Source organism: Oculina patagonica, chromosome 2, assembly GCF_052425735.1.
Source record: "Oculina patagonica isolate OP01 chromosome 2, crgOcupat, whole genome shotgun sequence".
Lineage (NCBI taxonomy): Eukaryota > Metazoa > Cnidaria > Anthozoa > Scleractinia > Oculinidae > Oculina > Oculina patagonica.
The window spans coordinates 10,226,464-10,254,092 of NC_135759.1; the positions used below are offsets into that span (position 1 = coordinate 10,226,464).

A 27,629-nucleotide genomic window follows, 5' to 3' on the forward strand; every position below is an offset into this window, starting at 1 on the left:
TCAGACACAATGAACTAACACATAACTTAATTTGTTTTGCGATGCGCAAAACTTTAACTACCTTCAAATCGAATGAAATCGAATGGAAGTGATAGCTAACTTTGATAGAAAGACTTCAGAGAGGTATCAATCAGCTAAAAGAAGAACGATGATGGTTAAGAATAGGAAACATTGGGAAGGATTACTATCGCCTCTTTGATAAATTTGTGGGGCTATATATAGATGCACAACGGAAGTAAAACCAGCAGAACGCGAACCGGTAAGTACTGGGAATAGAATACGTTACAAAGTTTGTGGCCTTTCTTTGGTGACTTTTCAGCTATTCAGACGAAACACAACCTAACCATGTACTGCCGATACTTGACGCTTCTGGTAATAATTGCCGTGTTCTCGCAAGCCAAAGGATTTTGCGGTAAGAAATACGGAAAATTGACTGACAATGTCACTGCAATGTTACAGCGAACCTAACTTTACGCAAAATGTGTTTTGATAGGAATTGTTTTAGAGTTTGCCATTCACCTAGACATGATTTGTTCAAGAAAATGCCTCTTCTCTTTTGCTGCCTCTTTTCATCTTGTTACGATTTGATAAGAATATAACGGAATCGCCCTGAATCGGAATTTTCTCGTGTGTCTGCCTAAGCTAAGGAAATCACAATTAACGAGATGAATCATAAAATCGGTGAAGTCCACTAAAACACAGCCTCCAGGAATCTTTTAGAATCTGTTATTATTTGTGACGAATTTTTCTTTTTCCTTTGCTACAATAGTGTACTGAACTCGAATTTCCGCAAGGATATCTAGGGTAAAGGACGACAGGAATTGCTTGCCTGTTTGCGAAGCGTTAGGGAAACAAGCGCGCCATTGAAAGCCGGCCCACGTCTAAAAACAATGGGTATAGCTTGTGAAGGAATATTGAATTTAAATTATTCTACAAGGAAAAACAAATTGCTCGTTTGCTGGATCTTCCACACTTCCACTTTTACATCTACTGTGACTGCCCAAGCTAGAGTCATCGCAGATTGTAAAGAACAAAACACATCACTAGATCCAGGACTCCTTTACAACCGGCAGTTTATTGCGACGAATTTTGCTTTATACCTTTCCGCTTACGATCGTGTACTGAAGCGAAAGTTCCGCAGGGATAGTTAGGGTAAATAATGACAGGAATTGTTTGCCTGTTTGGGAAGCGTTAGGGGAAACAAACGTGCATTAAACCAAGCACGACTCAAAATAGCTTGTGAAGGAATGCTGAATTAAGAGAATTTTCTACAAGAAGAAAGAAATTGCTCGACTATTTGATCTTCCAGAATAAAACCTAGCTTAAATTCCTGAGGTCCCTTTTCTTAGCATTTTGGGAGAGTGCCAAATTCCATCTACCCCAGTTGCTCGTTAGCCAACAATTTGACCAAAAATGGTAATCGAAAGAAAAAGGTTAGATCCATTCTTGTTGTACTAAACATGAAACTATGCAGCGCAAAAATATTGTCACTTCCGCCCATAGTTGCATTCAAACGCGTTGCGTGTCGTCAAGATGAGCGACATTTGAATAGGTTCTCTTCTAATTCAATCACTTCTTTCATCATCACGACAAACCAAACTTTGTTCCTTTTTCAGGCTCTAGAAGCTTGGACGCCAATCTCACCCGTGCCGCTATTAGAGCTGCTGAATGGCTTAGAAACAATCACGACAAGAATGGTACTTACGGGGAGGGGCACGTGAATGGTTTTGCATTCCACGCGCTGAGAGTGGTTGGCCACAATGTGGAGCATGGCGCGGCAATTCTCCATGCCGAGATCATCAAAAAAGGCGGTCTCAGCGCCATCCCGGGTGGACCGTTGGCTGTTTACATCCTTGGTGCCTTGGCTACTTGCCGAGACCCGTGGCAGTTTTACGGCTTGAATTTGGTATCCTCCCTGCAGAACCAACTGGACAAGTACCCACTAGTGGGCTTAGATCACCCGTTCCAGTTCAGCCTTGCTGTGATAGCTCTCTGTAGCGCTGGAAAGGATGTTGGACAATTGAAGTACGTGGACTACATCATAAACAACATCCGGAATCAAACTACTGCAGCTCATGCCAGTGGTGACACGCTGGCCATGCATATATTTGCCTTAACATGTGTCGAGGAATTCATCACAAGACATGCACAGCCCAAGTTTAACTTGTTGATAAGGATTCGTGGTGGAATTGTCACTGCGAGTAAGGTACTGCTCAAGCGTCAACTACTCGACAGCACTTTTGGCAAAAACCAGGTCACTGCAGCACTTTCTTATCAGGTGAGAAGCGACTTCGATCCTTTTAATGACCCCTGTACGACTTTGTTCGACATCAGAATGTCTAATCTTGAATTGAAGACATGTTTTAATTATGTGTTGTATCAGGCACCCATCACTAATTTTAAAATTAATGGACCCATTCCAAAAATCGCTGCCATTGTCTTCTGTTGTCTGGTTAAGTTTCTTTAATTACCGTATATACGGACAGTTTAAAGTAGATGAGACAATACGTTGTTCTGAGAAATGTCGGTGGTTTTGGTTTAATTAAAGGATTAATTTGAAGAGATTTGTACTCGAGGAATAGAGTGACTCCTTTTGACTTGGCCTTTAAGGTAAACTAATTTTATTAGAATGGGTCTATGTCACCGATAATGGAAGCCAAATATTGTTTTCCAGCTCGCTTTCAATTACTTTTATAGCCTGAAAATTTTCTCCTAAAAGCATCACTTTCTCATCTGGTAAGTTGTGGCTTCTAAAAAATGTCGATTTTATCCTTTTTAGGATTTCTTTACACCTTTTTTACATCCAAATGTGTTCTCTTGATGTGAAATTTTTTTTTTATTGTGTGATGTGTCTCGTGCACCATTACTTATTTTATAGTTACATTGAATTGTTCCAGAACACCATACATGTAGACCCATTCCAAAAATGGCCATTGCCTGATGAATATTCTTGAAACACCGATGTTGACAATTAAAAATGTAAGATAATAAGAAATCGTGGCCGGTTTGGTTATCAGACTGCAAATTTGTGAATACAGTGATTCAGGTTGACTTGGCCTTTAAGGTAAACTGGTTTAGTGGGAATTGTTGTAAGTCATTGACTCTCTAGCTCACTTTAAACACGTTTTAAAATATTTTAAGCACGAAATCATCTTCTTGACGAGAGCATCAAAATGCCACAATTTTTCTTAAACTAAAAAAAACTCTTAAAATCGTGTTGTAACAGCCAAGTCCAGATCATGGTAGTAGTATTTCTTATTTAAACTTTGCTTTTCACTCGTTTGTTTTACACTGTATATCCAGGGTCTGCTAGCAGCCAAAGTAAACCAAATAAAATGTTCTGAGACCATGAAGTTTCTTCTGTCCCGTCAAAATCCCGACGGCTCATTTATGAACCTAGGTGCCACGATCTACGTGTTGCAAAGTTTGGTGGGAGCTCTTCCGTACGATGTCAATAAAATAGCCTGCCCAGATGACAAATCAGGTAAGCAGATACAGTACAGTAAGACCTCACTAATCAATTTCGCTCGTTAAAAATTCATTTTCCATGGATTTTGTCCCCATTTTTTTAATCAATTACTCATAAATAACCTCACTATCTCTCGAACTCGGTTGCCTCGAGCTCCCATTATGTTCAACAGTTGGCAATTTCCCTAATCTGATTTTTTTCCAAATTTAGCCCCCGGTAACTCAAACTGTGATAGTTAACCGAACCCGTACTAGAGACTACGCAAACTTCCCACGAATATATTTAGAACATTTTAATAACATGGTTTTTATGGGTTTTTTATTCTTTATTGCAGCTGCTGGGAAAGATCTAAAGGTAAATAGTCTAGGCCACGAACTATTTAATCACATTTGGGATCTACACATTGTAAACTTCCGGACCCTCCCTTTTTCAGAAGAATCTTACCTTAGAGCGAGAAAATATTAAACAGCCTGTAGCGCAATACCATACAATTCATTCAGTCTATTTTGGAAAATTTGCAAATTTGAAAATGCCAGTAGATTGATTAGTTACTTACAGCAAGGCGCCCAAAAGAGTGACCACTTGTAATTTATTCACATTCTTTCGTGCTGATTTAATCCAATCAAAAGCCGTGGATAGCTCTTGCAGTTGACTTCTGATTGGATTAAATCTGCACGAAAGAATGTGAATAATTTAAAAGTGGTCACTTTTTTGGGCGCCTTGCTGTAAGAGCAATTCTTTCATTTAGTCAAGCAAAATGGGAAAAGAAAATTTTTGACCCCACTCAAACTTTGCATGCAGTTAGATATTCAGGGGGGTGTACAAAAATAGCCTTCTTTAAGGTTGTAAACCTTTTTGTTGTCATGGCAACAGCCACTGTTTGTTGGAGACTCCAAATCTGATTTTTTGCTTAGAAAATGCTACGAAATGTGCAAAATTTGAAGTGTTGATCCTAAAGCCCATTAAAACACTAGTGCTCAAGACTTGTAAGAAATAAAGAACCATCATTCTAGTTAACATTGATGTATAGGACGTTTAATTAAATTAAATTTTTAGCGACTTAATAGTCAATCAAGTAGGTACGTTTTCGGCCATTTGAGTTGATTGGTAAAACTTGCTAGACGTTTCCTTCAATTTTTCCAAAAGTACACCAGTCCCAGACCAGAGACTAGACAGGCAGTTTACATGGATGTCATAGTTTTTAAAACTGTAAAGATCTCTGCGGGGCGGATTATCTTATTCAAAAGAAAAGTTAGTGAAAGAGCCGCACAAAAATGGGTATTTGTGTATTTCGGCGATACCAACAGTCTGTCTATTCGCCAACAAAGTTTCTTTCAACACTAAATACGCTATCAGACCAAAAGAATAATATATCTGTTGTGACACTGCTTGATCAAAAAGAGTCGTATTTGGCCTCTTTTTTTAAGCAATATTATCAAAGTAAGCTTACCTCGAACACCTTTTCTAGTGCGCCACTTGTTGTTGTTGTTGTTGTTGTTGTTGTTATTGTTGTTGTTATGATGGAGAAGGTTCATTCCTCGAGCATTTATATTCATCACAAATTCAGGTGCCAGTAGCTTTGCTGAACTGGCTGTCTCTACACCATCACTGATTGTAAACCAGCTAATTTCAGTATATTCACACAAACCAGACAAACGATAGCAGGCTCAGCAACTTCTCTAAGATACACTCGAGTCAGCGAGCCACGATAAGCAACCGTCCGGTTTCCGCCATAATTTTCGCTGTTTTTTCCGATAAGTTGACATCACTCGCTCTCGAAGAAGGCAAATGCTCTTAAACCACTGGTTCACCGAAGAATCGCCAATACTTAAGGTGTTATACCCATCAATTACTCCGAATATGAAGTCAGATTGTCAGATGGTGAGAGATCGTGAGATCGTACAGAGTATTATTGGTCAGCGGTTTTGACTGAAAATGATAACTATATTATAATTTCCAAAACAATGTGTCCTATGGCTTTCTCCTGTACAAAGGTTTTCAATGACCGTACTGGATCCTTTTCATGCCTTCTTCAGAGTACTTATATTTTAAGGAAGTTTGGAAATTAACAATTTCACACCTTGCACGAGAAATAATGTGTTTTATATCTCAGTAGAACCATTCTTGTGTTAAACCCTTTTGGCCAGAAAGGGAGGGGACATATAGCGGTGAACTACTGATTCTTTTACTTTCTCAGAAATTTATCTTTGGAAAAAAAAAAACCGTTTTGTACATGACTTGAAGTTTTCGTGGTAACTATATTTTGATTGACATTGTTGGCCAAATTTTCTTTTTCGCTTTCCAAGATCACTTTGACATTTATTTAATAATGGATTTTGATGAGCTTTCGGGAATTCAAATCTTCTGACCAAAGCCGACTTGAAGAATTTTGACGCAAATGTGACCGTCTTGTCAGGCCACTGTTAAATACGAACCGCTTAAAATCAAGCATTTTTGTAAACACTGTCAAGTTTCATTACCATAGTGTTCTTACATTTTGATATAACAAATGCAAACACTTTATACTTTCCATGGTGAGGTAAGCAGATAAGTCAAGAGCAATTTTGGCTTGCATTACAGTCTTCAAGTGGGAGCTTTGCAGTTGCAGCTGTTAACCTGAGAGAAATGACACATTTTGCATAAGGCTCATTTCGTCTTCCTTCACTTCTGCGACTTCACATTCCGACTCTGAAAGCTGATTTCGTTTTGCCGCAAAGCGAGAAAAGTAAGATGTAATAATTTGCTGAGGGGTTAAGAATTCCTCCAAAGAAAACAGCCTCTGATTGTTTGTATCTCTAACTTTTCTCATTTCTTTTGCTATACGGCTACTTTCTTTCCTGAATTCTCCCCTTGTAAAAACTTGCCTTCAAGAAAAATTTTCTACTTTTCGCTAAATCTGACTGGCTTTGATTTAAGAAGCATTGTGGGCTAGAAAAGAGAAATTTGAGTTTACTTCGCATTTTTTTTTCAATGTTTATCATGACTACAAACCAGAATACGTCTTTGTCCGATTATGTTGTTTTTTGACGGCTTTTATTTCGATTTTATTGGCGGTTGTTGTCCGGAGTATTTCTTCATCATTCGCCGAGTCAGTTTAAACACGTTTTGTTTTAATTTTTGCGCCAGAAAACTACATTGCTTTCTAGATAGTAAAGTTTTAATGAAAATGTTGGACATTCTTTGCTTTTTAGAGAAATCTCAACTATCGCTCATCTGAATTCAAAGCTGTGAAATGAAATGGTTCCAATTCTGGCGTCTCGCAAAAGTAGCGATAGCGGGGCCGTACGCTTTTCTAGTGGGGCCGTACGGCTTTTTCCGGCCCTGCTAGAGGGAGGCGTACGGCCCTCATACGGGACTTTTTTTCATATGGTTTTCCAAGGAAATTGCGCGCGAGTCCGTACGGGTCATATGATAATTTGGCTTTCTGCTAAACGCTGCGCGTACCTCAACTTTGCCCTGTCTTGCAGGGTAACTTTTTCCAATGCCATTACATGAGCCCCATATTCACAGTGTTTCTCCATGGCAGAGTAACGCACAAACCACTTTCTGTACCCTTCTTCAGGGCAGAAGAATTAAAATCTTCTGAGTAAAAACCTCAGCCGGGCGAAAAGCAGACAACTTTTCTTGAAGGCAAGTTTTTACAAGGGGAGAATTCCGGAAAGAAAGTATCTGGAGAAGCCGTAGCAAAAGACTTCTTAACCCCTCAGCAAATTATTACATCTTACATTTCTCGCTTTGCGGCAAAACGAAATCAGCTTTCAGAGTCGGAATGTGAAGTCGCAGAAGTTGAGCGTGCCTTACAAGACGCTAGACAAGAAATCATTACTTCTCTAGAGAAAGCTTGTCATCATGCATCCCGTTGTTCAGAGAGACCTGCGATTATGCGAGATGTCAGACGATCAATTGTCTTCGCTATACGCTTAGCAACGCTGAAAGCGATCTGAAAGGAGTTTGACTTGAAAGCTTCAGGAAGACGAAATGAGCCTTATGCAAAATGTGTCATTTCTCTCAGGTTAACAGCTGCAACTGCAAAGCTTCTGCCTACCTCACCATGGAAAGTATAAAGTGTTTGCATTTGTTATATCAAAATGTAAGAACACTATGGTAATAAACTTGACAGTGTTTACAAAAATGCTTGATTTTAAGCGGTTCGTATTTAACAGTGGCCTGACAAGACGGTCACATTAGCGTCAAAATTCTTCAAGTCGGCTTTGGTCAGAAGATTTGAATTCCCGAAAGCTCATCAAAATCCATGAATAAATAAATGTCAAAGTGATCTTGGAAAGCGAAAAAGAAAATTTGGCCAACAATGTCAATCAAAATATAGTTACCACGAAAACTTCAAGTCATGTACAAAACCGTTTTTTTTCCAAAGATAAATTTCTGAGAAAGTAAAAGAATCAGTTGTTCACCGCTATATGTCCCCTCCCTTTCTGGCCAAGAGGGTTTTTAAATCCTTTTGGTTTAAAAAGAGAAGAATGGTTCTACAAGAATGGTTCTACAAGAATGGTTCTACAAGAATGGTTCTACTGAGATATAAAACACATTATTTCTCTTGCAAGGTGTGAAATTGTTAATTTCCAAACTTCCTTAAAATATAAGTACTCTGAAGAAGGCATAGAATTAAACATTTTCAATGAAAAGGATCTAGAACGGTCATTGTAAACCTTTGTACAGGAGAAAGCCATAGGACACATTGTTTTGGAAATTATAATATAGTTATCATTTTCAGTCAAAACCGCTGACCAATAATACTCTGTACGATCTCGCGATCTCTCACCATCTGACAATCTGACTTTCATATTCGGAGAAATTGATTGGTATAACACCTTAAGTATTGGCGATTCTTTCGGTGAACCAGTGGTTTATAGCGGAAACCGGACGGTTGCTAATCGTGGCTCGCTGTAAGTTATCTTAGAGACGTTGCTGAGCCTGCTATCGTTTGTGTGAATATACTGAAATTAGCTGGTTTACAATCAGTGATGGTGTAGAGATAGCCAGTTCAGCAAAGCTACTGGCACCTGAATTTGTGATGAATATAAATGCTCGAGGAATGAACCTTTTCCATCATAACAACAACAACAAGTGGCGCACTAGAAAAGGTGTTCGAGGTAAGCTTACTTTGATAATATTGCTTAAAAAAAGAGGCCAAATACGACTCTTTTTGATCAAGCAGTGTCACAACAGATATTATTCTTTTGGTCTGATAGCGTTTTTAGTGTTGAAAGAAACTTTGTTGGCGAATAGACAGACTGTTACACAAATACCCATTTTTGAGGCTCGTTCGCTAACCGTTCTTGTGAATAAATTAATTCCCCCCGCAGAGATCGTTACAGTTTTAAAAACTAAGACATTCATGTAAACTGCCTGTCTATTCTCTTGTCTGGGACTTGTGTACTTTTGGAAACATTGGAGGAAACGTCTAGCAAGTTTTACCAATCAACTCAAATGGCCGAAAACGTACCTACTTAATTGACTATTAAGTCGCTAAAAATTTAATTTAATTAAACGTCCTATACATCAATGTTAACTAGAATGATGGTTCTTTATTTCTTACAAGTCTTGAGCACTAGTGTTTTAATGGGCTTTAGGATCAACACTTCAAATTTTGCACATTTCGTAGCATTTTCTAAGCAAAAAATCAGATTTGGAGTCTCCAACAAACAGTGGCTGTTGCCATGACAACAAAAATGTTGCAACCTTAAAGAAAGCCATTTTTGTACATCCCCCCTGAATATCTAACTGCATGCAAAGTTTGAGTGGGGGTCAAAAATTTAAATTTCCCACTATGCTTGACTCAATTAAAGAATTGCTCTTAAAAAGGATATGAATGTGGTTTTTGCTACATCAGAACAAAAAAATCTCATGCCTATATTGAGAATGAGTTTGATGAGTTTGTTCCTTCCTAGACTAGTTTTGTTTTTATTTTTTTGCGGGGGGGGGGGGAGGGGTGGGGGAAGCGGGCTTTTTAAGTCTATTTGCACTAAGACTTAAACGCATTCTCGAGCAACGATTTTTCGGACAATCAAAGCTGTACTTGGGTGTTGATGTCCGCATTTTTAATCTCTGGAAGTAAAGTCGATATAAATAACCTTTATGATGTCCTTTGCTGTCGTTCTTTAGATCCGCGTCTGTGTTGAGCTTGTGTTCAATGCAACAAAGTACACCAGCGGCCGGAGTCCTCCTTTGCCTGCATGTGTCAAGGTACGCAATGGTACTAATGCACACGACATCTTGAAAATGGCCGCCACACAAGACTCCTGCTTCAACTTCACCGCAGTCATGACGATGTGGGGACACAGCGTGTATTCCATTTGCGGGCTTGATCGAAGACCTGCTGACAAGGTCTACTGGATGATTTACATCGACGGCAAATCGGCGCGCACTGGAATTGATTATCTGAGGCCTGGTGACGGATCCACTTTGGTGTTTGTCTACAAGCAGCTGTTTTGGCGAAAATGAAAGCTGCATTTAGTAGCTTCAGTTTTTTGATGGTTTTCATCAAAACTGTTCGGTTGCTTGAAAGCGACAGGAAGCACAGGACAAAAATAGAAAGAAATGTTTTGTCCATGTTATAGCGTTTTCGTCTTTTTTATAACCGAGATATTGTGAAAATAGTTTTGTAAAAACTACACAATGTAGAATGCTGCCGCCATATTGTGAATATTAGTGTCCTTCTTTGGGTCGCTAATTTGGTGGCCATAATATTGGACAGGAAATAAAGTAGATACTACTATCGATAGAATTCGGTTTCACTTCGTAGCCTAAAGCTAAATAGTACCCCTGTCACATTCCTACAGTAAAAAGTCCATCTTTTTTATGTTACCCTAGGCTGCGTGCAACCGTTTCATATTTCCTCACGCAGGCAAGGAACGTCTTCGAAATTAAACGAAACGGCGTCGCTAATCGTGTTCCAGCATCTCCTGAATGTGCATTTGATTTACCGAGGCAGTCTTAAGCAAACACTCAGAGCGCGCGCATGTATCCCCAATGTTTTCAAGTTTTGTCACACGGGAAGCATTGCTTCCAGCGTCAATTTTTGTTTCCAAGAAGCAAAATTGGCTTCTGCTACACATGGAAACATGGTAAATCGAGGAAACATTTATAGAACCCCGTTTTGGGGGCACTGTCACACGGATTTTAATGCTTTTTGGTAAAAAATACTAAAATTGGCAAATAGGTCTTCTCGTACATGAAAGGCACCTAGTACATCAAGATGAAAATATACAATAAATTGTTGTTGAAGGAAGAAGGGAGCCATTTTTATTTTATGTGTTTTTCCAGTCCACAAGGACAAAACTTGAAAAAATCAGCCTGATATTTTCAAGTTGAGATCTAAAGTTTCTGATGGCAACACAATAACATTGTTTGTCAGTTCAGTACACTTGTATGGTAATTTTTAACACTTGTATGGTAATTTTTAACACTTGTATGGTAATTTTTAACAAAATTGGACCACTATTTGTAGTTTCCATATGTCTTTATGCTCTTGAGGTTTTGAAGTGAAACTGGTGACAGTGTCCCTTTAAACATAACATTTTTATTGTCAAGCAGCTATTTCTTCCAAACTCCGTCGTTTACAATTATTTTTGCCATAATACATTGTTAAATTGGATAATCTGCGGCTTAGATCGTCGTTGCAGCTTGTTGACTAGGCCAGCTTCTTGTAGACAATGCAGTTGCTGAAATTATAAGGAATATTATTCCACTTGTCATTGATAGGAAAATTGGATACGTTATCAGCGATCTTCCTCCACTTGGCTTATTGCTGGCTTGCAACTGACGTCACGGCGGCCATGTTGGGGGATAGGAACAAAGCGTTTCCCTCCACTGGGAAATGTTCATGCAAATGTTGCGAAAATTTATTTTATTGTTTTGACCCCCAACATGGCCGCTTTGTGGTTGCAAGCCAGCAATAGGCGGCATTGTCATTCGGTTCACCAGGACCCCAATACGTATAGACAGCAGGAGGGATTGCGGGGGGCCCGGAAGAGCGGAGGGAAAAAAATGGCGCGGAAGATAAACTGTGACTGAGCGAAAAAGAGATTCAAAAAAGTGGTGGGGGGCAAGAGAGGCGGGAGGAAAAGGAAAAAGTGGAAGGAGCCCACACGAGGATAAACAAAGGAGGAGAGGACGGACAGGGACGAGCAGACCAGCGGAGAGGGAGGAGCGAAGAAGGCAAAGGAGGGGAAGGGAAGAGAGCGAGGACGAGGGGCAGAGGGGGGGGGGGAGAAGACACGGAGGCACGAGAGCGCCGACGGCGCAAAGCCCTCCTGCTCGTATAGACTGGAACCGAGTTATCACACCAGAACCAGTCCGCTGCGCTTGAATCCCAGGTCATGAAGCTTGCTGTCTCACGAGACTCAGGACAAACTCGTTTTCTTCAAAAAAGAAAATTAAAAACCCAATTGAGATCGACAAGTTTTGCCGAACCATCGAAGTATGAAATTGTATGCCAATAGTTTGACGACGCCGCAGGAAACAAATGAATCGCGGTTGAACTTTTAGGTTAATGCTCACAGATTTGAGCAACTATCCAAATCGGAATAAAAGTTAGTTTTTTCATTGACTTTCAATTTACCATTTTTCTGTTTATTTAATCTGTTTAACAGTGCTTCGTGGCTACGGAAACTTTATCGTGAAATCATAACAACTTAGCTCACGGGTAGCAGCATTGCTCACACTAAGTGTACTGAATTCTTGTGTTATTTTATAGAACAAATAGATTCCATTTTGCCGTGGATCTGTTCAGTTATAGATCACAGAAGACGTCAAAATGTGGTATGAACATCAGTGACTCACTAGCCTAGCGGTTCGTGGGCCACTTTTCTGTTCATACCACATTTTGACGTCATCTGTGATCATCTGTGATCTATGAAACAGAAGACAACAAACTTTCGAAGAACTCACGATAAGATGAATTTGAAAATCTGCTTGTCAATAAAATTGGAGGCAAGAAATTTGTTCAATTAATTTTACAATTTTCCTAGTAGTGCTTTATTCTAACCAGTTAATGTTTAATTGTATGCATATATCTTTGGAGGAAAGTTCTTCTGAACAATTACATAAGTAAGCGGCCGATATTTTCTTATTTCCTAAATTGTCAAGTCCACGTTTGGGTTGTGCGAAACTCCTGAGCCCCTCCCAGTGGTTTCAGGGAACAAGGGAACATGCATGGACATAAAATAATTGGGAACAAGGGAACAAAATCTCTGTTTCTGATATTTTAGGGAACAGGGATCACAAAAATTGACAAAACTTAAGGGAACAAAGGAACACAAGGAAAGTTTTTGGGGAGCAGGGATCCCCCACCCTGGGATGGCCTCACTCCTCTCCGTCAATGTCTGTGGGTGTGGCTTTGATCGACATTATTACAACTAATTTAAGTGATTAGTTGACCAGTCCACTTCAGTTTTTTTTCGTTTTTTGTTCCCTTAGCATATTTAAAGTAATTTTGTATGAGAGAAGGTTTAAACCTTCAAACACTGAGGAGCATTCGCCATCTTTTTCCGGTGTCTTACAGAATCCTTTGCAGTAATACCACTTTAATTGTAAAATGAAAGGGATAACCACAGACGTTTCCATTGATGACTGATTATTTTTGGCCTTTTGGCAAAATCAACATATCGTCTTTCGTCTGCCTCGGGTGGGAAATAGCCGTGGAAACGAAATCCCATGGGCAAATTCTCGTGTAAAAGTGCGAAAGAAATTTCTCGTAAGTATAACGGCGTTTTGCGTTTGCACTTACTGGATCTCACTTCAAAGAGAGAAACTGCGCCCCAGGATATGCCTCTGTTTGGTAGATAACCAGTGACTTGCATATTTCAGGTGCTTGAAGCGGTAACTCCACAGACCCACGTGATCTTTTTGTGCTCCCCGAACAACCCAACAGGGAATACCCTGGCCACAGATAGCATCATTGCACTTCTTGAACGATTCCATGGAATAGTGGTTGTTGACGAAGCCTACGTTGACTTCAGTAGTTCAGCCAGTCTATGTTACCTTCTGGACAGATATCCACGATTGATAATTCTACAGACTTTCTCAAAAGCATTTGGCCTGGCTGGAGTAAGGTAGGATTATTTTCCGATTGCACAAACAGTATATACTATTTTGTCTGCAAGTTGACGTCTACAAATTTAGCACTGGCGCATACGATGGCTTTTTTATTATTTTTTTTTTTGGTTACTACTTTCCTTGAGGTGCAGTTTAAAAGGAATAATTATAAACAAAAAATGCTTATTCATTCTGTTTCAGATTCGGATTTCCGTAATCTCTTACTAATGGTGCTTCTGCTGGAAAAATTGGATGTAATATAGCCAACACTCAATAATTGCTTAAATTGGAAATTCACTGCTACGATCATTTATCACTTTCATATACATCCGCAGTTCATATATGAATCATTTCATATACATTACATCATTCACTCCTCTCTCGGGAAAATATGAACTCACACTTGACCTCGCTCCCAATGTGTGGCTTCAATAGCTCAGTTGGTAGAGCATCGCACCGGTATCGCGGAGGTCACGGGTTCGTATCCCGTTGAAGCCCTGAATTTTTTTCAGGCTTCTTTTTCTAATTGATTAAATTGGAAATTCACTGCTACGATCATTTATCACTTTTATATACATCCGCAGTTCATATATGAATCATTTCATATACATTACATCACTCTCTCAAGTGTTATGTATCTTTTCAATCGAAACTAAAACTACGGAGAAAACGGAGAAATAAAATCGTAAAAATCTACGATAATTAAGATCAGTTTTCCAAATAATCGTCACGGTTTTCATTTCCTTTGTTTTAACTTGATGAATTATTGACAAGTTTGAAAATAAGAATTATAAAATTGAAGGCGACGTTCACTCAGTAGTGTCAGTAGTCAGGTCCTTTTGTTCCCATGACCCGCGTTTTTTACTAATATTAACATTTTGATGGGAACTGATTACATGCTGATCCTTCGTCAACGAAGTCCTCATCTGCATATGAGCACAGCCTAAAGAAACAGATGTCTTTTATTGGGCACTCATTCAATTCTTCGCAGGAGAGGCAAGGGAAAAATTCCACTAAGTTCTCATGACGTTGAAGTGCCTCTGCTTGTCATACGGTTTCGCTTTTTCTGCGTGCACACAACAATTTCAGACGCCTCTTTCGCAAAATGTTCTCTCAGGCTAGTCAACACACAAATTCTCTTCTGTTGTCTTAATAATTTCTTATAGTATTAATAAGGAGAATTTGATCAAATATTACATTGTTTTTCCTGCAGGTTTGGAATGGCGATTGCTCACGAAGATATTATAGCAATATTCAACAAGGTGAAGTTTCCTTACAACGTCAGCAAGCTAACAGCAGCTGTCGCTCACAAGGCGCTGGATAATGTACACCTCATGGAGGCTAACGTGAAGTGCATTGTTGAACAGAAACAAAGAATTGTCGAGGAACTGAAGAAACTTCCAACAGTGAGAAAGGTAATGATATTCTGATTTATAAATCCTTATACTACCTAAAGTTAAGAAAAAAAATATAAATTTCATTCTACACAATATTTGAACCACCATATGACAGTATCGCACAAGAACTTTCATTTAAATAGTTACACATCAAGGTCTCAACCAGAGACGTAGAATTAGAAGTCTAAATTAGAACCACCTTGGACAGCGTAATAAAAAAGTAACTCATGAATCGAAAGCACTGCTCAATAACTTTCATTTGAATGTTCACACACTCGGGTTTTATCCACAGACTTAAAAGAAGGAGCCACATTGTACAGCATAATAAACAGTAACTCATAAATGTACAGCTCAAAAGCTTTAATTTGAATGGACACACACTAAGGTTTCTTCCGCAGACTGGAAAGTTATAACCACCCTGTACACTGGCGTAATAAACACCACATGAAAGTACTGCTCGATAGTTTTTGTTCTAACGGGAACCTACAAGGGTTTCATCCACTGACTTCAAAGAAAATTAACTTCTGGGATACAAACAAAATGAGCACAGTTTAATTTACAAATATTTCAAATGTTTGTCCTTGTGTAAAGCGCTTAGCAAAAAAATTGCATTCAAATTTCGACGGATTTTGTTCTTGTTTCTGGAAATGTTTGTGTTCTTAGGCAAGACACGTTACTCACTCACCGTGCTTCTCTCCACCTCCAGGGCCTGTTCATGGGGCAGAATGCATGTACATCATTAAATATTCATTATCAGCGAAGCGGCAAATTTGAATGCTAGAGCGCTCACAATAAGAGAAGAAAGCGTCAAAATTGGCCCAGTAGCGTTGATTAAACTTGGTTTTCTGGCTTCAAGAAGTAAAAATCTACCAACAAAACAAAAAGAAAGAAAGAATAGGCGCTGAGTTCATTGTTTAGTTTACCGCCCTTGCATGATCAAATTGATCAAATGAGTATTGTCGCGCATTCATAGCAACCAATGAAAACAGCTATTTCTTAGCGTCTATGAATATTAACAAGCGTCATGACAGACCTATACACTTTCTTCAACAGTAAGTAAATGTCCCGAGAACAATAGGCATTCTACGCTATGTGTTGAAAGCACGACTAAACCAGCCCAGGATTAGCATGAATTTTTATTTCAATTGTGTAACTTTTCAGTGAGGTTTTTCCCTTTTAAATTTTTGTCCTTAAGTTTTGAATTTGACGATTGTCAAACTTCACAAAGCATAACTTTGACCTGTAAACAGTTTTTATACAAGAAAGCTTTGATTTAGTATTAATCCTGGATTAGCACTGATCAGCTTTCGAACAACCTGAACAAGACAAGTTTTAATGGGTACAGCGAACTGTTGCGGGAACCAAAAAAAAAATGCAGAGCGTAGACTTACCTTGCGATTATCTTCATCCTATCTAGAGGGTGAAACAAACTTCCTTGACACTTCGTGCAAAATTTAACAGTGTAAAGCACTAGGAACAGTGAGCCATATTAAGCAGCAGATTTTAAATTCAGATTTGTTAAATTATTTGGTTCTTCTGTTATCTTAGATTTTCCCGTCTGACAGCAACTACATTCTAGTAAGGATAGACCACGCCCAAGAAATCTACAAGAAAATGGCTTCAGAGAAAGGAGTTGTGATTCGTTACCAAGGAGGAAAAATCCGCTGTGAAGATTGTGTCCGAATAACCGTTGGTACACCGGAACAAAATGATATTCTCTTAAAAACCCTCAAGAATACTATAGATGAAGTCAGACAGACAAGCAATGGCTCTGTTTAGAGCATTCTGACGGCGGCCATATTTGGTGTCCAATATGGCCGCCATGACGTCATATGACACTTTTGAACCTTACGTTGGGTAGAATTCCTTTCTCGCGTAAAATTTATTTAAATGCGTGCTAATACGGCTCTTTTATTTAAGATGGTTTAAAATTGTCTCTGCAGTAGACCGAAGATGTCTGTAAACTGATACAAAATAGCTACGAGCAGTATCAATGCGATTTAGCATATTTTTTGTTGGTAATGGTGAAATTCTGTCAGCATTTACAAGCTAAAAGCAAGACTTACGTGGTATAAAAAAATGTAATGGTGTTATGCTTGTAGATTATTATATTTAGACTAACGGTTTAATTTATGAAAATGTAAAAAAAAAAGCTCAAGATAGAGGTAAAAGTAATTTTATTTATACGCGCAGGAGCCCATCAACTGGAGCCTTCATCTCCCATACTAACCCTTGGAGTCAACCCTTTCCCGTATTAATTTATTTTTGTGTGGACTTTAAAGTCTACACATTGTTGTCATGCAGTTTTTTCCGATTGGGGGGTCACTTTCCGTGATAACTCGGGTTAGTTCTTTCGGAAGTTTTCGACAGTGATCGGAGAATCCGAAGTTTCGGTGAGATGGGCAGCCAAGGCAGTAAACCCAGAAATTCGATCAGTGTCGAGTAAGTCGCACTTTATTCTTGAATCTAGAAGCCTTTTTGACACAGCTTTCGAAGAACGTGTGGTGGCTGGAAAATATACATCAAGGAACAACTTCAAAGGCAGCGGTGGCGTAGATGAAAAGTGAAATAACAATCACGACGGCTGAAATCTTCATATCTAATGAGCTGAACAACTGCGGTCATAGGTCACGTTTCTTGTTTTTCACACTTTTGACTCACTTTCCACAGTTTTTGTTTCTCTGTGCGGCTTGAGCATTTTTGATTCGCATATTAAAACGAATCAAATGTCTGGTTATTTATTTATTTCAGCTTTGCCAAACACAATGAATGCACAACGAGTTGTATCAAAACAAGTTCGCTGATCATGTTGTTTTACTAGTCTTGGACTCCGGGATATAATTCACCAGCTCCATTTCTCTCAAGTAGTATATTTAACAAAAGACCGATGTCGAATTCAGAACTGAACTAAAACATTGTCATGAAAAGAATAAAAATAACATCGAACCGTAGAATATGCATATATCCAAACCGTGCGACAAAATAATTGAATTATCGGTTCAAATAACGTCCATCGCCGCCTCTCAAAACACCGACTTCAAGTGAATATTTCGTAAACAGAAAAATATATTTCTCCGCCTTTCTACGCAAGCTACTAAGAAATTATTTGTGAAAGCTTATTGAAAAGTTCTTATTCCAAAAAGGTTAAAAAAGAACTCATTGAAAGAAAATAAGTTTTTTGATGAGTTGTTTACACAAGCTTACACAAAAAGTAAGGGTTGTGTAAACAAGCGATGCGAGACAGTTCACGTGCTCCACGCAACATTTCTTTTTTTAATGAAAATAGTATCCTATCTTGCTAGCGGTAAGGAAAGGCTTTTGGTCTAATAACTGCTGTTCTTGTAGGATTCTAGGTTTTTATTTGCATGAAAAAAGGCATTTGTCGTGAACGACGTGACAAAAGGGTCACACCACGCTCCTTCACATTGCGTGACATCCCAAGCGGCAATGGTAACGTTTGTTTCTTGAAGCGTAGTACATAAGACAAGTAATAGTACACTTTGTTCTTCCAACAGTCTTGTAAATAATAAATTGATTGACAAGTTCTTTGTTTTTTCGCCTTGTATCTCGAATTACTCGATTCAAAACTTGAAGTTGTTGACTGCTACAGTAACTCATTGATTAATTCATAATCTCAACTTTTATTGAAATGAAAGTCCACACATGTTCGCATAGCGGACTCACTTTTACTGTTATTAGAACTTATCTCCCGGGGTCTCTCGCGGGAGATTTCGCATCTCTGTCAATCATTTGTTGCATTCCGCTGTGGCTACGCAAGCTGTGATATGTAAAACAATGGCGAAATAAATACCTCTTATTAATCGAGTTCGAGGTCCGTACTGTAAAATACGGACCGAGTTTTTTCCCGTCTGTTTATGGCCCAAGCGCGAAGCGCGCGGGCCGTAAATCTCTCACTCTGAACATTTGAGCTGAGGAAAACTCTCTTCTAACCCTTGCCGTTCTCTCTCGGTGATACTTCGTCCACGTGTGGCAACCTATTTTAAACTTAGGCTTGGCAGCAGAGACCAGATTGCAAGTAAGCAGAAGTCATATTACAAGTAAAACTGAGTCACGACACCTGTTTTACTAACTCCATTTTATTGCATAATATCTGTAAGTCATATGTACACAATAGCATACAAGCTTTTGTTTTTTACACACTCAATGTACGGCTATTTAACAAACGGGCCTATTGCTACTGAAAGGTAACTTGTTTGAAAAGTACTATATCAAAAATAACAGAATTCCCGTTTGTCACAAAAGACAGATTAAAAGAATTATTTTCTTTTTAAGTTGTATCGATGCCACCCCATTAAAAGAAACAGTCATTCTGGTTCGACTGTAGACTATTACCATCATAAAGTAAACCCAAATGTTGAAATCTAACGACTAAAACTTAACATTTTCCACTATTGGTTGATAAATAAACCACACGTTTTCAAACTTCCTGCCGACTCAGAACATCATTTTCTTTAGGAAGTGGATAATCTTGTGATCCATTTTTTGAAACAAACTTGAGTTAAATTAGCTGAAACAAAAACCAAATCACGCATTTTTTCGGTCAACCCACATTTATTTAAGTCTCTTTCGCTGCTGTTACATGACGTATCAAATAACGCACTTGAAGGATTTTCGTGCGCTTGAGTGGAACACGGTCGGCTGAAAGAAACGGGCGGACTGACGCCTTGCCCACAAAAGCGCGGGAAAACCTCTAGTTCCCAGGGCAGCCTAAGAACGGCCGCGAAAGAGACTGTACTAATTTCTAATATATATAAAAAATGAAATCAACTCCTACTACCACGCTGCTTATTACAAAGTTCAAAGAACAATCCATTCTGTTCATAATTGTTCATTGCCTCAATTCGAATTATATAGGCTGGAACGACCGTAAAGAATCTCCTCCGACCACAGTGCTTTGCGTGACCATGAACTACAAGACCACCATTTTCGGGTTAACTGAAAATCAGAATGCAAGTACAGCGCTGTAGCTTTTATTATCATTTGAAATATTAATAGCTCTGGGTTCAACGAGCAGCACTTCTACGCTTCTACACATCATCGTGTTTGAACTGCTGTGTAATTGAAAGACGCACACAGAGCACTGTGTTTGAAGGAGATTATTTTAAATGAGTTCAACTTGTGGCCATTTTTACTTCTTTTAATCCTGCCTGTCCTTCTTTCCCTTGCGATCAAACCTGCCTTTTCTGCTCTTCTTTCCTTTGCTTCCTTTCCTTTCTTTTTTCCCTTTCTTTCCATTCTTTCGTTTCTTACACTCGTCTCTGTATTTAAGCTTAATTGGCCTGTGCTTGTTTCTCCTGGCGTGACACATGGCGACCCGCAAGCGGCATATGTTCGGGTACGTTTTCCCGTCCGACCCGCACACGGGTTTGTCCACCACTTTGCAGTCCTCCCACCTAGGGCAAGGTTTTGGCGTGGAGGGTACACCACACGGTCCGTTATATTGCAAGCGAAGTGAGCCCCTATCTTTCTTGGGCAGTGCGCACTTTGCAGCGGCAAGATGGCAGCCGTTTGTGTATGTCTTATTATCCGAGCCGCATACGGGTCGATCGTTTGGTGGACAGGTCTTTGGACAAGGTTTGAAAGACTTCTTGGAGGTCTTGCTTCCACATGCACCTAAAGGAAATCGCATAAAAAATGTAAAGAATTAATCACTTATCCAAACCCTTAAAAGCTTATACAATAACAAAAGCTAAAGTGGTGTGCTACTTTTTTTTACAGAATTCTTGACTGCCTTGAAAGACTGACTCTTCATAAGCCAAGGCCCTCGAGATCACCGCATTTTTTGCGAGAATCAAGCTTATAAATTCACTACTAGGAAGTAAGAAAGGGCATACACGAGATATAGTTAGGACGCATTTCCTGTCAAACGGAGATAATCTTAAAGGGGCATTCTCACGGATTTTACCATATTTTTGAACAGCAAAAATTTATATTTGTGTCGCAGGAAACCTAACAATAATAGTCCATTTTTATTGAAAATTGCTATATCAGAGCACTAAAACTGTTAACAAGCGTCTTTAGACTTCAAAACAGTCGTTTTTTCTCTTAAGTCGTTGGAAAAAGCGCCAATCGAATGCGTTTTTTCTTCTCTTAAGTCGTTGGAAAAAGCGCTACTCGAAGACGCGAAGCGCCGATCGTTTTCGCGTCTCTCCTCAGTCTCACTCACAGTTTTTGATTTTTTCCAGTCCTCTCGCTCTCGTTCGAAGACCGAGCGCGTTCGCAAAAGATACGACTGTTTTGCAGTCTAAAGCGTCTTTGGCTGCGGATGGCTCAGATGGAAACGGATTGCAACTTGAAAAAGTTAGGCTAACGTTTAAGTTGTTTCCGGCGGCATCAAAAAATCGATATCTAGGCCATAGGTTGACTTTCCATCCGCAAATTAAGGTTATATCTTCCTTTAAATGCTAACAGATTATGTTTTTTGGAGATTTAAGTTGTCCATCACCAAAGACAAAACAGTTTAATCCACACATTTCCGGGACATAGCTCCTTTAACAAAGCCGCGACAGATAGTTGAAAACAAAAACTTTCGATGAACAACTTTTGTTAGCGTGCTTGTTTGAGAATCCCAGAGCCTTCGAAAAATTATTTTGGCAAACATTGGTCTTGACCCGGAAATAGTGGTGTACTAGGTTCTTCTCGAACTATTTCTGTTTGTGTTGATGCTAAAAAGTATTTTATTACGCAAACTTTGCATTAGATTTTATTTTTCGACACCACAATGTTTGCTTGTTAAGCAGATGTGCAATAAGCATGTATGGAATACCAGAATTAATCGTGCGAGGCCATACGGTAGATATTAATAATAATATCAAATTTATCTGCCCTCAGTAACATATAAACAAAATATTCTCACGTAGCAACCCTATAACTCAGTTTCAGAGTGGATGGTACATTTGTATAAAATGAATTTTTAAAAGAACCTACCGATAGGTTCGAAAGCCGCTTGGGCTTAAGCCAACATCACGCATGCGAAGTTTACACTTAGTACGCATAAGTCAACCACGTACCATAAACGACTGCCAGTCAGGTCACCTTTTTTAACGGTTTGGATAAGCTTGTGCTGAATTCAGTTATGCAAATTAATTTGGCAGTGAAATTAACTGCTGCACAAGTATAAATTACTAAAATGTAAAACTAATCTTTCTTTGAGATGGGAGGTGGGGGGGGGGGGGGGGGGGTGAATCGCCACAATACACTACGCTTGCAATTCCCCCTCCCAAAAATTCCCTTGAGGCTGTGTAGAAAATAGAGCACTCGGAAAACCTATTAATGAGATTTAATGAGATAGATCGTTAAATTGATGATTATTACATTCATTTGTGATCTTATTGAAGGTTCGCGAGACCCACTCACGATCACGTAGCCACGAGTAACGGATCACGCAATAACATTCCGTGTGGACTGAAGTACAACGATTTCTTTTTAATGCAGGCCAGTAATGTAATCCTTCAATACAAAGTTTTGATAAAAAATTTCACTTGATAGAATTTCTGAGTTGTTCAAACGTTTTCACGGGCAAGTTACCACTTGATGGAAAAATGTCGGATAGCGTGTCGTCTAGAAGTTTTGATATCTCGGAATCACAGGAAGGAATAATAAAACTGAATTTTCAGTCGTTGAACTGTCGTTTATCTTTTATCGCATTAGGTCTCTTATATACTATCACTATAATTGCTCATCAAAGTTCAGTCGACACTGAAAAACTTAAGAGGAAACAGACAAGAGGCAAAAGTCAGGCGAGCAAAGATAGAAGGTTGGCGAAGCTATTGATTGAGACTTGGTCAAAAGTTAACGAAGAGAGTTTCTTAACAGGGTCTGTCTCTAAAATTTTACCACTGAATAAAAAAAAATATCGACAGAAACTTTTTAACCCAAACCAAAACTTGACAACGTGATTAACATACATTTGTATTATCAAAATTTTCCCATCCTCGCCATCTTAAGTCATCCTCCTTTTCTAATGGGCTTCTATCCTTTTTCGGGTCCTGTTCTTCAAAATCATAAGTTTATTATTGGCTTTCTTATGACACCTTTAACGTCTTACTTGTTGCTGCAAGATAGGGAGATGTGGAGTGCGATGTTGCTAAAAATATTAATTACCAAAACAGACGACCTGAACCACAAGAACGTCCAAACCCGATCAGTGCGTTTAACCTTCGGCACGACGCGAACGTGGGTGGAAGATTCAAATCATGTTTCACGGTTTAATAGCACCTTCCGTTCATAGTTAATCAAGCTATTTTGGTCCAAACTTAACTGAATTTTGAAAGACATTTTATAGATAAAAAGACCTTCTAAACATGCTGACTTCGATCAATGGAGTATTCCACATGTCAATGATACCAGGCGCGTCGAAAGCGCGGGAAAACGTGCTAGGCCAACATCTCCTGACTGGTTTAAAAAACCAGTGTGTTTGCTCTGATTGGCTGCAAGACTTTGCACTGTATCCGAAAACTGCCCTTAAACAAAGTTGTTTCTTCATTCACGAGTTTCCTAGAGCCGATAAATGATTTTGTCAGTCAAACAGTATTAGACTGTGCTAAAACAGCAGGGAAGTTGTCTGCGAGTGTTTGCAAGTGAAAGCCGGGTCACAATTAATTAAAACCACAGACTTTTATAGTTTGCACTAGTTTCTGTTGCTAATTGCTTCTACCTTCATAAAATTAGTTAGAACTAGAAAACACGAGTTCTTAATTCGCATATTCTAACGATTTAAGACAATAGCCTTGTCGGTGTCATGACTTGCGCAAATTTCTGAGAATGGCAATAAAGTGTCTTTCTTGTCTTTTTCCCATCTAAAAACGTCCTGAGTATACTCATTTGAATGTCATTTGAATGGAAGGGCTCCCTAAATGTAGTAATGTACTTTGCCTTCCAAGCCGTTTTATATTGCAATTATATTCCTAAAAAGTCAAAAAAGGCATTTGATAGTTCAAGAACACGAAATTGCCATAGACATGAAGTCTTTCGCTTTATTACTCATCTTACCTTAAATATTTGCCTTTCGTATTTTCCTATTAAATATTATAGGTCTTGAGAATTAAGAGCTACTTAAAAAAATTGTCTCAGTTGTAAAGAAAGTTGTTTTAACAACTGAGATGAGGCGTACTTCAGTTAAAATAAGTTACGAGGAGGGTGGAGGTGAGGTGATGATTACTAGGAAAAGTGCGTGATGTACCCTAGGCATGGTAACTTCACGAAGGACCCTACACCTGAAGGTATTTAGCATTTCCGGAGAAAATTTTTCCCTTTTCCTTATTTGGCATATATAATTTTTACTATTTTTACGAGTTAATTCTTAACAGACTACACGCTTTCGAGATTAGTAGATGAGGCGCACGGGACGCTAAGCAGTTAACTTTCTTCGGCTGCAGTTCTCTTATCGGATTTCACCAATTGTTAGAGTGTATTTTCGTAAAGCCAAGATAAATAACTCTCCCGCATTGAGTAAACAGGGTTTGGATATAGATCGCATTTAATTTGGTGGTAATAGTGCACCGTTTCCGAAATTCAAACATTCCGATAAGCTAAACTTGGCTCGCTTCTTCCAAACAAAAAAACCTTATCATGACACATGTTTCTTAAGTTACATAACTCGAGGTTTTGGCTGTGTTTGATTGTTTGTTTTTGCGGGCGTTTTACCCTCTTCAGACCAACCAACAGACAAAGGCGGCTCTAATCAAGCGAAGAAAGTTTGAAGCAACATTAAATAACCTTTTAAAAATTCTGACCTTTGCATATGGTCGGCATTGTCTAAAAAGTTATCAGTTAAATTCACCGTTTAAATGCTAGATAAATTTGTATAAACTATTGGATGGCTTAACTATTGACAGACCGAACTTCATTCATCTTAGTCAAAAGAAAAAGATTAGAACTTCTACAAGGTTATCGCAACTAGCGAATACATTTCGCAATAAAAAAAAAGCCTTAAGTCTGACAAGATATATGTTTTCAAACTTCGCTTTTTGTAGAATTGTTACTGGTTGATTTCTTAGCTTACCTCTCTTCTTGATCGTCAACTTCTTGTTTTGCTCTTTTGCTTGACATTTTGCAACGACAAATAGACAAGTGTTCCTGTAAGTTTTCTTATCACTGGCACATATTGGGTCTTCTCGGTTGTCGCATTGTCTTGCAACGGGGCAATTTTCTGGCTTCTTCGTCTTCGGGTTTCCGCACTCTCCCTTGTGCAGTACAGTTAAATTGGCATTGTTTTGTTTCGCCTGACACCTTGCAACGCGAAAGAAGCAAAACGACGGGTAGGTTTTGTTGTCGCTTCCACACACAGCGTGTTTCAAAAGTTTACCAACTTGAACGCAATCAGCTAACCCTGCAGAACACTTTGCTTTCTCTTTGATACTTTTCGCTGTTTCGTTCCGACACGGCCCTTGAGCTTCTATCTTTAAAACACGACCAGTTTTATTCGCCTCGCACTTGGCATTGTTGAAGAGGCACACGTTATTGTAGGTTTTTCCATCGCTCGCACACACGGGCTTGAGTTTTCTGTTACAAGGTCTGGTGCAAGTTTTGCCCTTACTCTTCGTTCTCCCTTTCTTCGCTTCGGTAACTGCAACGTGCAAAAAGTACGTTTTATGATTTTTAAAAAATTTAATCCCACACAAAAACAAACTCATAAAATAGAAAACGGCAAACAAAGTTCACAACCTTTGATAGAAAAAAAAAATCATTTCGTTTTCTCAGATTTTCAGGATTAAAGTGGCATACTCAATGACTATTCATTATGTCTAGTCGATTATCCGTGAGAATTCATTTTCCAACCCCTTTTTTTAATATTCTGATTTTTAATATCCATTTTGCGCTTAGTCAATATTCGTGGTGGTAACAATTAAAGATACATGTATCCTTCAGAGTGCTCCAAGAACCTTCCAAAACCCTATCATTTAAATGATCCTTCCGTTTTCATTTAGCCTTTTTAGTAATGAACATTTTGTTTTAATTTTCCTTTCCACTGATCTTCAAAAACTACATTTTTTTCTGAATTAGATGTTTTAGACATTTTGCTGATTCAAAGATAAATTCACCCATTCCATTTATAGCCAAAACAGAGTCAAGAATCTCCGAACGTGTAATCTCATTGTTTGGTTTAATTTCACAGCCACGTTCCATATTTCTGTTTCTCGTATGACTCGAACAAGCGCTATAATGGAGATAATCTCAGCAATTTTATCCAATTAATTTAAATACCTTTTGAAAAGAGGTAAAATCCGAAGACCGACACGCAATTTGGTCATCATAAAGCACCTCAAAGGACGAAGCAATTACTTTAAACTTTTCCTTCAAAAATATGCAAAATGAGAGCAAATAAACTAAGTACACACGAATTTTCTCATGCGTATTGCTTTAAGATAGCTAAAAATATATCTTGCATGTTTTCCCTCACAAACACGGTATTTCAACACATTGCGGAAATGCTGAAACTGCGAACATTTCTCACTAATAAGGCGGCGTGCGATCTTGTAATTCTTTTAAAGAGAGCTCTGTTTTTGTTATTACAAAAAGAGATTATTCCGTAAAAGCTGTTGTTAATTTCCCGCTAAGAAATAATGACATTCTGGTTACGATTGACTTTCAGGAAACAGCTCAACGAAGATTTCTTGGTGCGGCGATCAGACCGTTCATGGCATGATGAAAATTCGAGCCCAGATTTGACCCTCGCGTTCACTGAGAAAAGATACCGCCCTATGATACCTATCTCGTAAATCCATTCAATGACTTAATTGTTACGTCTGGCTTATTTAGCAGAGATGACAAATCGCTTGGAATTGGGAAAGGATACATATATGTCTATGTATAAATGCCTGAATCAAAAAATTTCCGCGACAAAAAGCCGCAATTTCCGAACAGATAGAAAAGCGTTTACACTTCAAATTACGTATGTACAAGCGAAGAATCCATGCCCCAAGATACGACGGGTGTTTTTGTTGGCTTTGAGCCTTGAAGAGGCTCGGATTCCCAAAAACAACGGCTTATAAAATCATCTATAATACCCCAAGCAAGCACGTGTCACAGATTCCCTCTTGTAATGTAAAGCGACTTTGGTAATTATAGGGGATGAGCTGGGTAACATGTCATTAATAGGTCTAAAGGAACGCGCTAGAACACTATTTGAAATAATTGGAAGCGTGCTGGACACTAAAAGCTTCACCGCGCGCGCGACGGGGTGGAAACTTTACTAAACTGTACCACAGAATACAGGGTGAAAAAATGTTCCGAACTGAAATTAAAGACCAGCTATTCGTTATCGCTCTATGATACAAGGTTACAGTACCACTTTATCGGGGAATGAATCTCAAACGCCGAATTCTTCGAGAATTGAATCGATGTTGCCATTCCTCATTGAAAGAAAGGGATCTCTTACCTGATAACAAAATCAGGACACCAACCAAGAGAATTGCTCTCCTCATGTTGATGAACTTTGTGATTGTCTGTTGTAAAAACCGAGCGACCGAATCAAAACGCTGACAGAAAACCTCCGAGACGTGTCCTGCGCCGCGTACAGAATCGAAATGATCCTCGAATGTCACCCGCCTGGTTATTTATCCAATCAAAAACGCGACCCCACCACCCTTAGGTGACCGTCTGTTACTCCATTCCATTCATTGCGATGTTATTAATTTAAACTTGGAGTGTTTTTTCTTGTGATAAGATCAACAAGGATCATACAT

At 38.9% G+C, this 27,629-nt stretch overlaps 3 protein-coding genes across 3 annotated transcripts in view; 2 read left to right on the forward strand and 1 right to left on the reverse strand.

The window, feature by feature from the left end:
- Positions 1-18,748, forward strand: part of LOC144642942 (histidinol-phosphate aminotransferase-like) — a 36,884-nt gene extending 18,136 nt beyond the window's left edge. The window contains exons 4-7 of the mRNA XM_078502062.1: positions 13,298-13,542; positions 14,739-14,940; positions 16,471-17,191; positions 18,622-18,748. Of these exons, the coding sequence (XP_078358188.1) occupies positions 13,298-13,542; positions 14,739-14,940; positions 16,471-16,701 (678 nt within the window). The 3' untranslated portion in view covers positions 16,702-17,191; positions 18,622-18,748. The remainder of the gene's footprint in view (positions 1-13,297; positions 13,543-14,738; positions 14,941-16,470; positions 17,192-18,621) is intronic.
- LOC144642930 (transcobalamin-1-like) lies at positions 259-10,214 on the forward strand. The gene is made up of 5 exons (XM_078502036.1): positions 259-412; positions 1,617-2,278; positions 3,304-3,484; positions 3,804-3,823; positions 9,593-10,214. The coding sequence occupies exons 1-5, from the start codon at positions 346-348 to the stop codon at positions 9,929-9,931; spliced, it is 1,269 nt and encodes a 422-aa protein (XP_078358162.1). The 5' UTR covers positions 259-345; the 3' UTR covers positions 9,932-10,214.
- Positions 18,749-18,999: 251 nt separating the features above from the next.
- On the reverse strand, positions 19,000-27,471 carry LOC144642944 (serine protease inhibitor dipetalogastin-like). The gene is made up of 3 exons (XM_078502065.1): positions 27,323-27,471; positions 24,947-25,510; positions 19,000-20,556 (listed from the first exon to the last, which is right to left on the reverse strand). Exons 1-3 carry the CDS (start codon positions 27,366-27,368, stop codon positions 20,081-20,083), a joined length of 1,086 nt encoding a protein of 361 aa, XP_078358191.1. The 5' UTR covers positions 27,369-27,471; the 3' UTR covers positions 19,000-20,080.
- Positions 27,472-27,629: the final 158 nt, after the last annotated feature.

What these genes read in the sequence shown, in the direction of transcription:
- LOC144642930 (XM_078502036.1), top strand. Translation starts at nt 346, where the DNA reads ATGTACTGCCGATACTTGACGCTTCTGGTAATAATTGCCGTGTTCTCG. An exon ending in CTGCAGCACTTTCTTATCAG is followed by an intron (nt 2,279 to 3,303) that starts GTGAGAAGCGAC and finishes CTGTATATCCAG; the next exon opens with GGTCTGCTAGCAGCCAAAGT. An exon ending in CTGCCCAGATGACAAATCAG is followed by an intron (nt 3,485 to 3,803) that starts GTAAGCAGATAC and finishes TCTTTATTGCAG; the next exon opens with CTGCTGGGAAAGATCTAAAG.
- LOC144642944 (XM_078502065.1), bottom strand. Translation starts at nt 27,368, where the DNA reads ATGAGGAGAGCAATTCTCTTGGTTGGTGTCCTGATTTTGTTATCAG. An exon ending in TGTCCTGATTTTGTTATCAG is followed by an intron (nt 25,511 to 27,322) that starts GTAAGAGATCCC and finishes TGCACGTTGCAG; the next exon opens with TTACCGAAGCGAAGAAAGGG. An exon ending in GTTGACGATCAAGAAGAGAG is followed by an intron (nt 20,557 to 24,946) that starts GTAAGCTAAGAA and finishes GATTTCCTTTAG; the next exon opens with GTGCATGTGGAAGCAAGACC.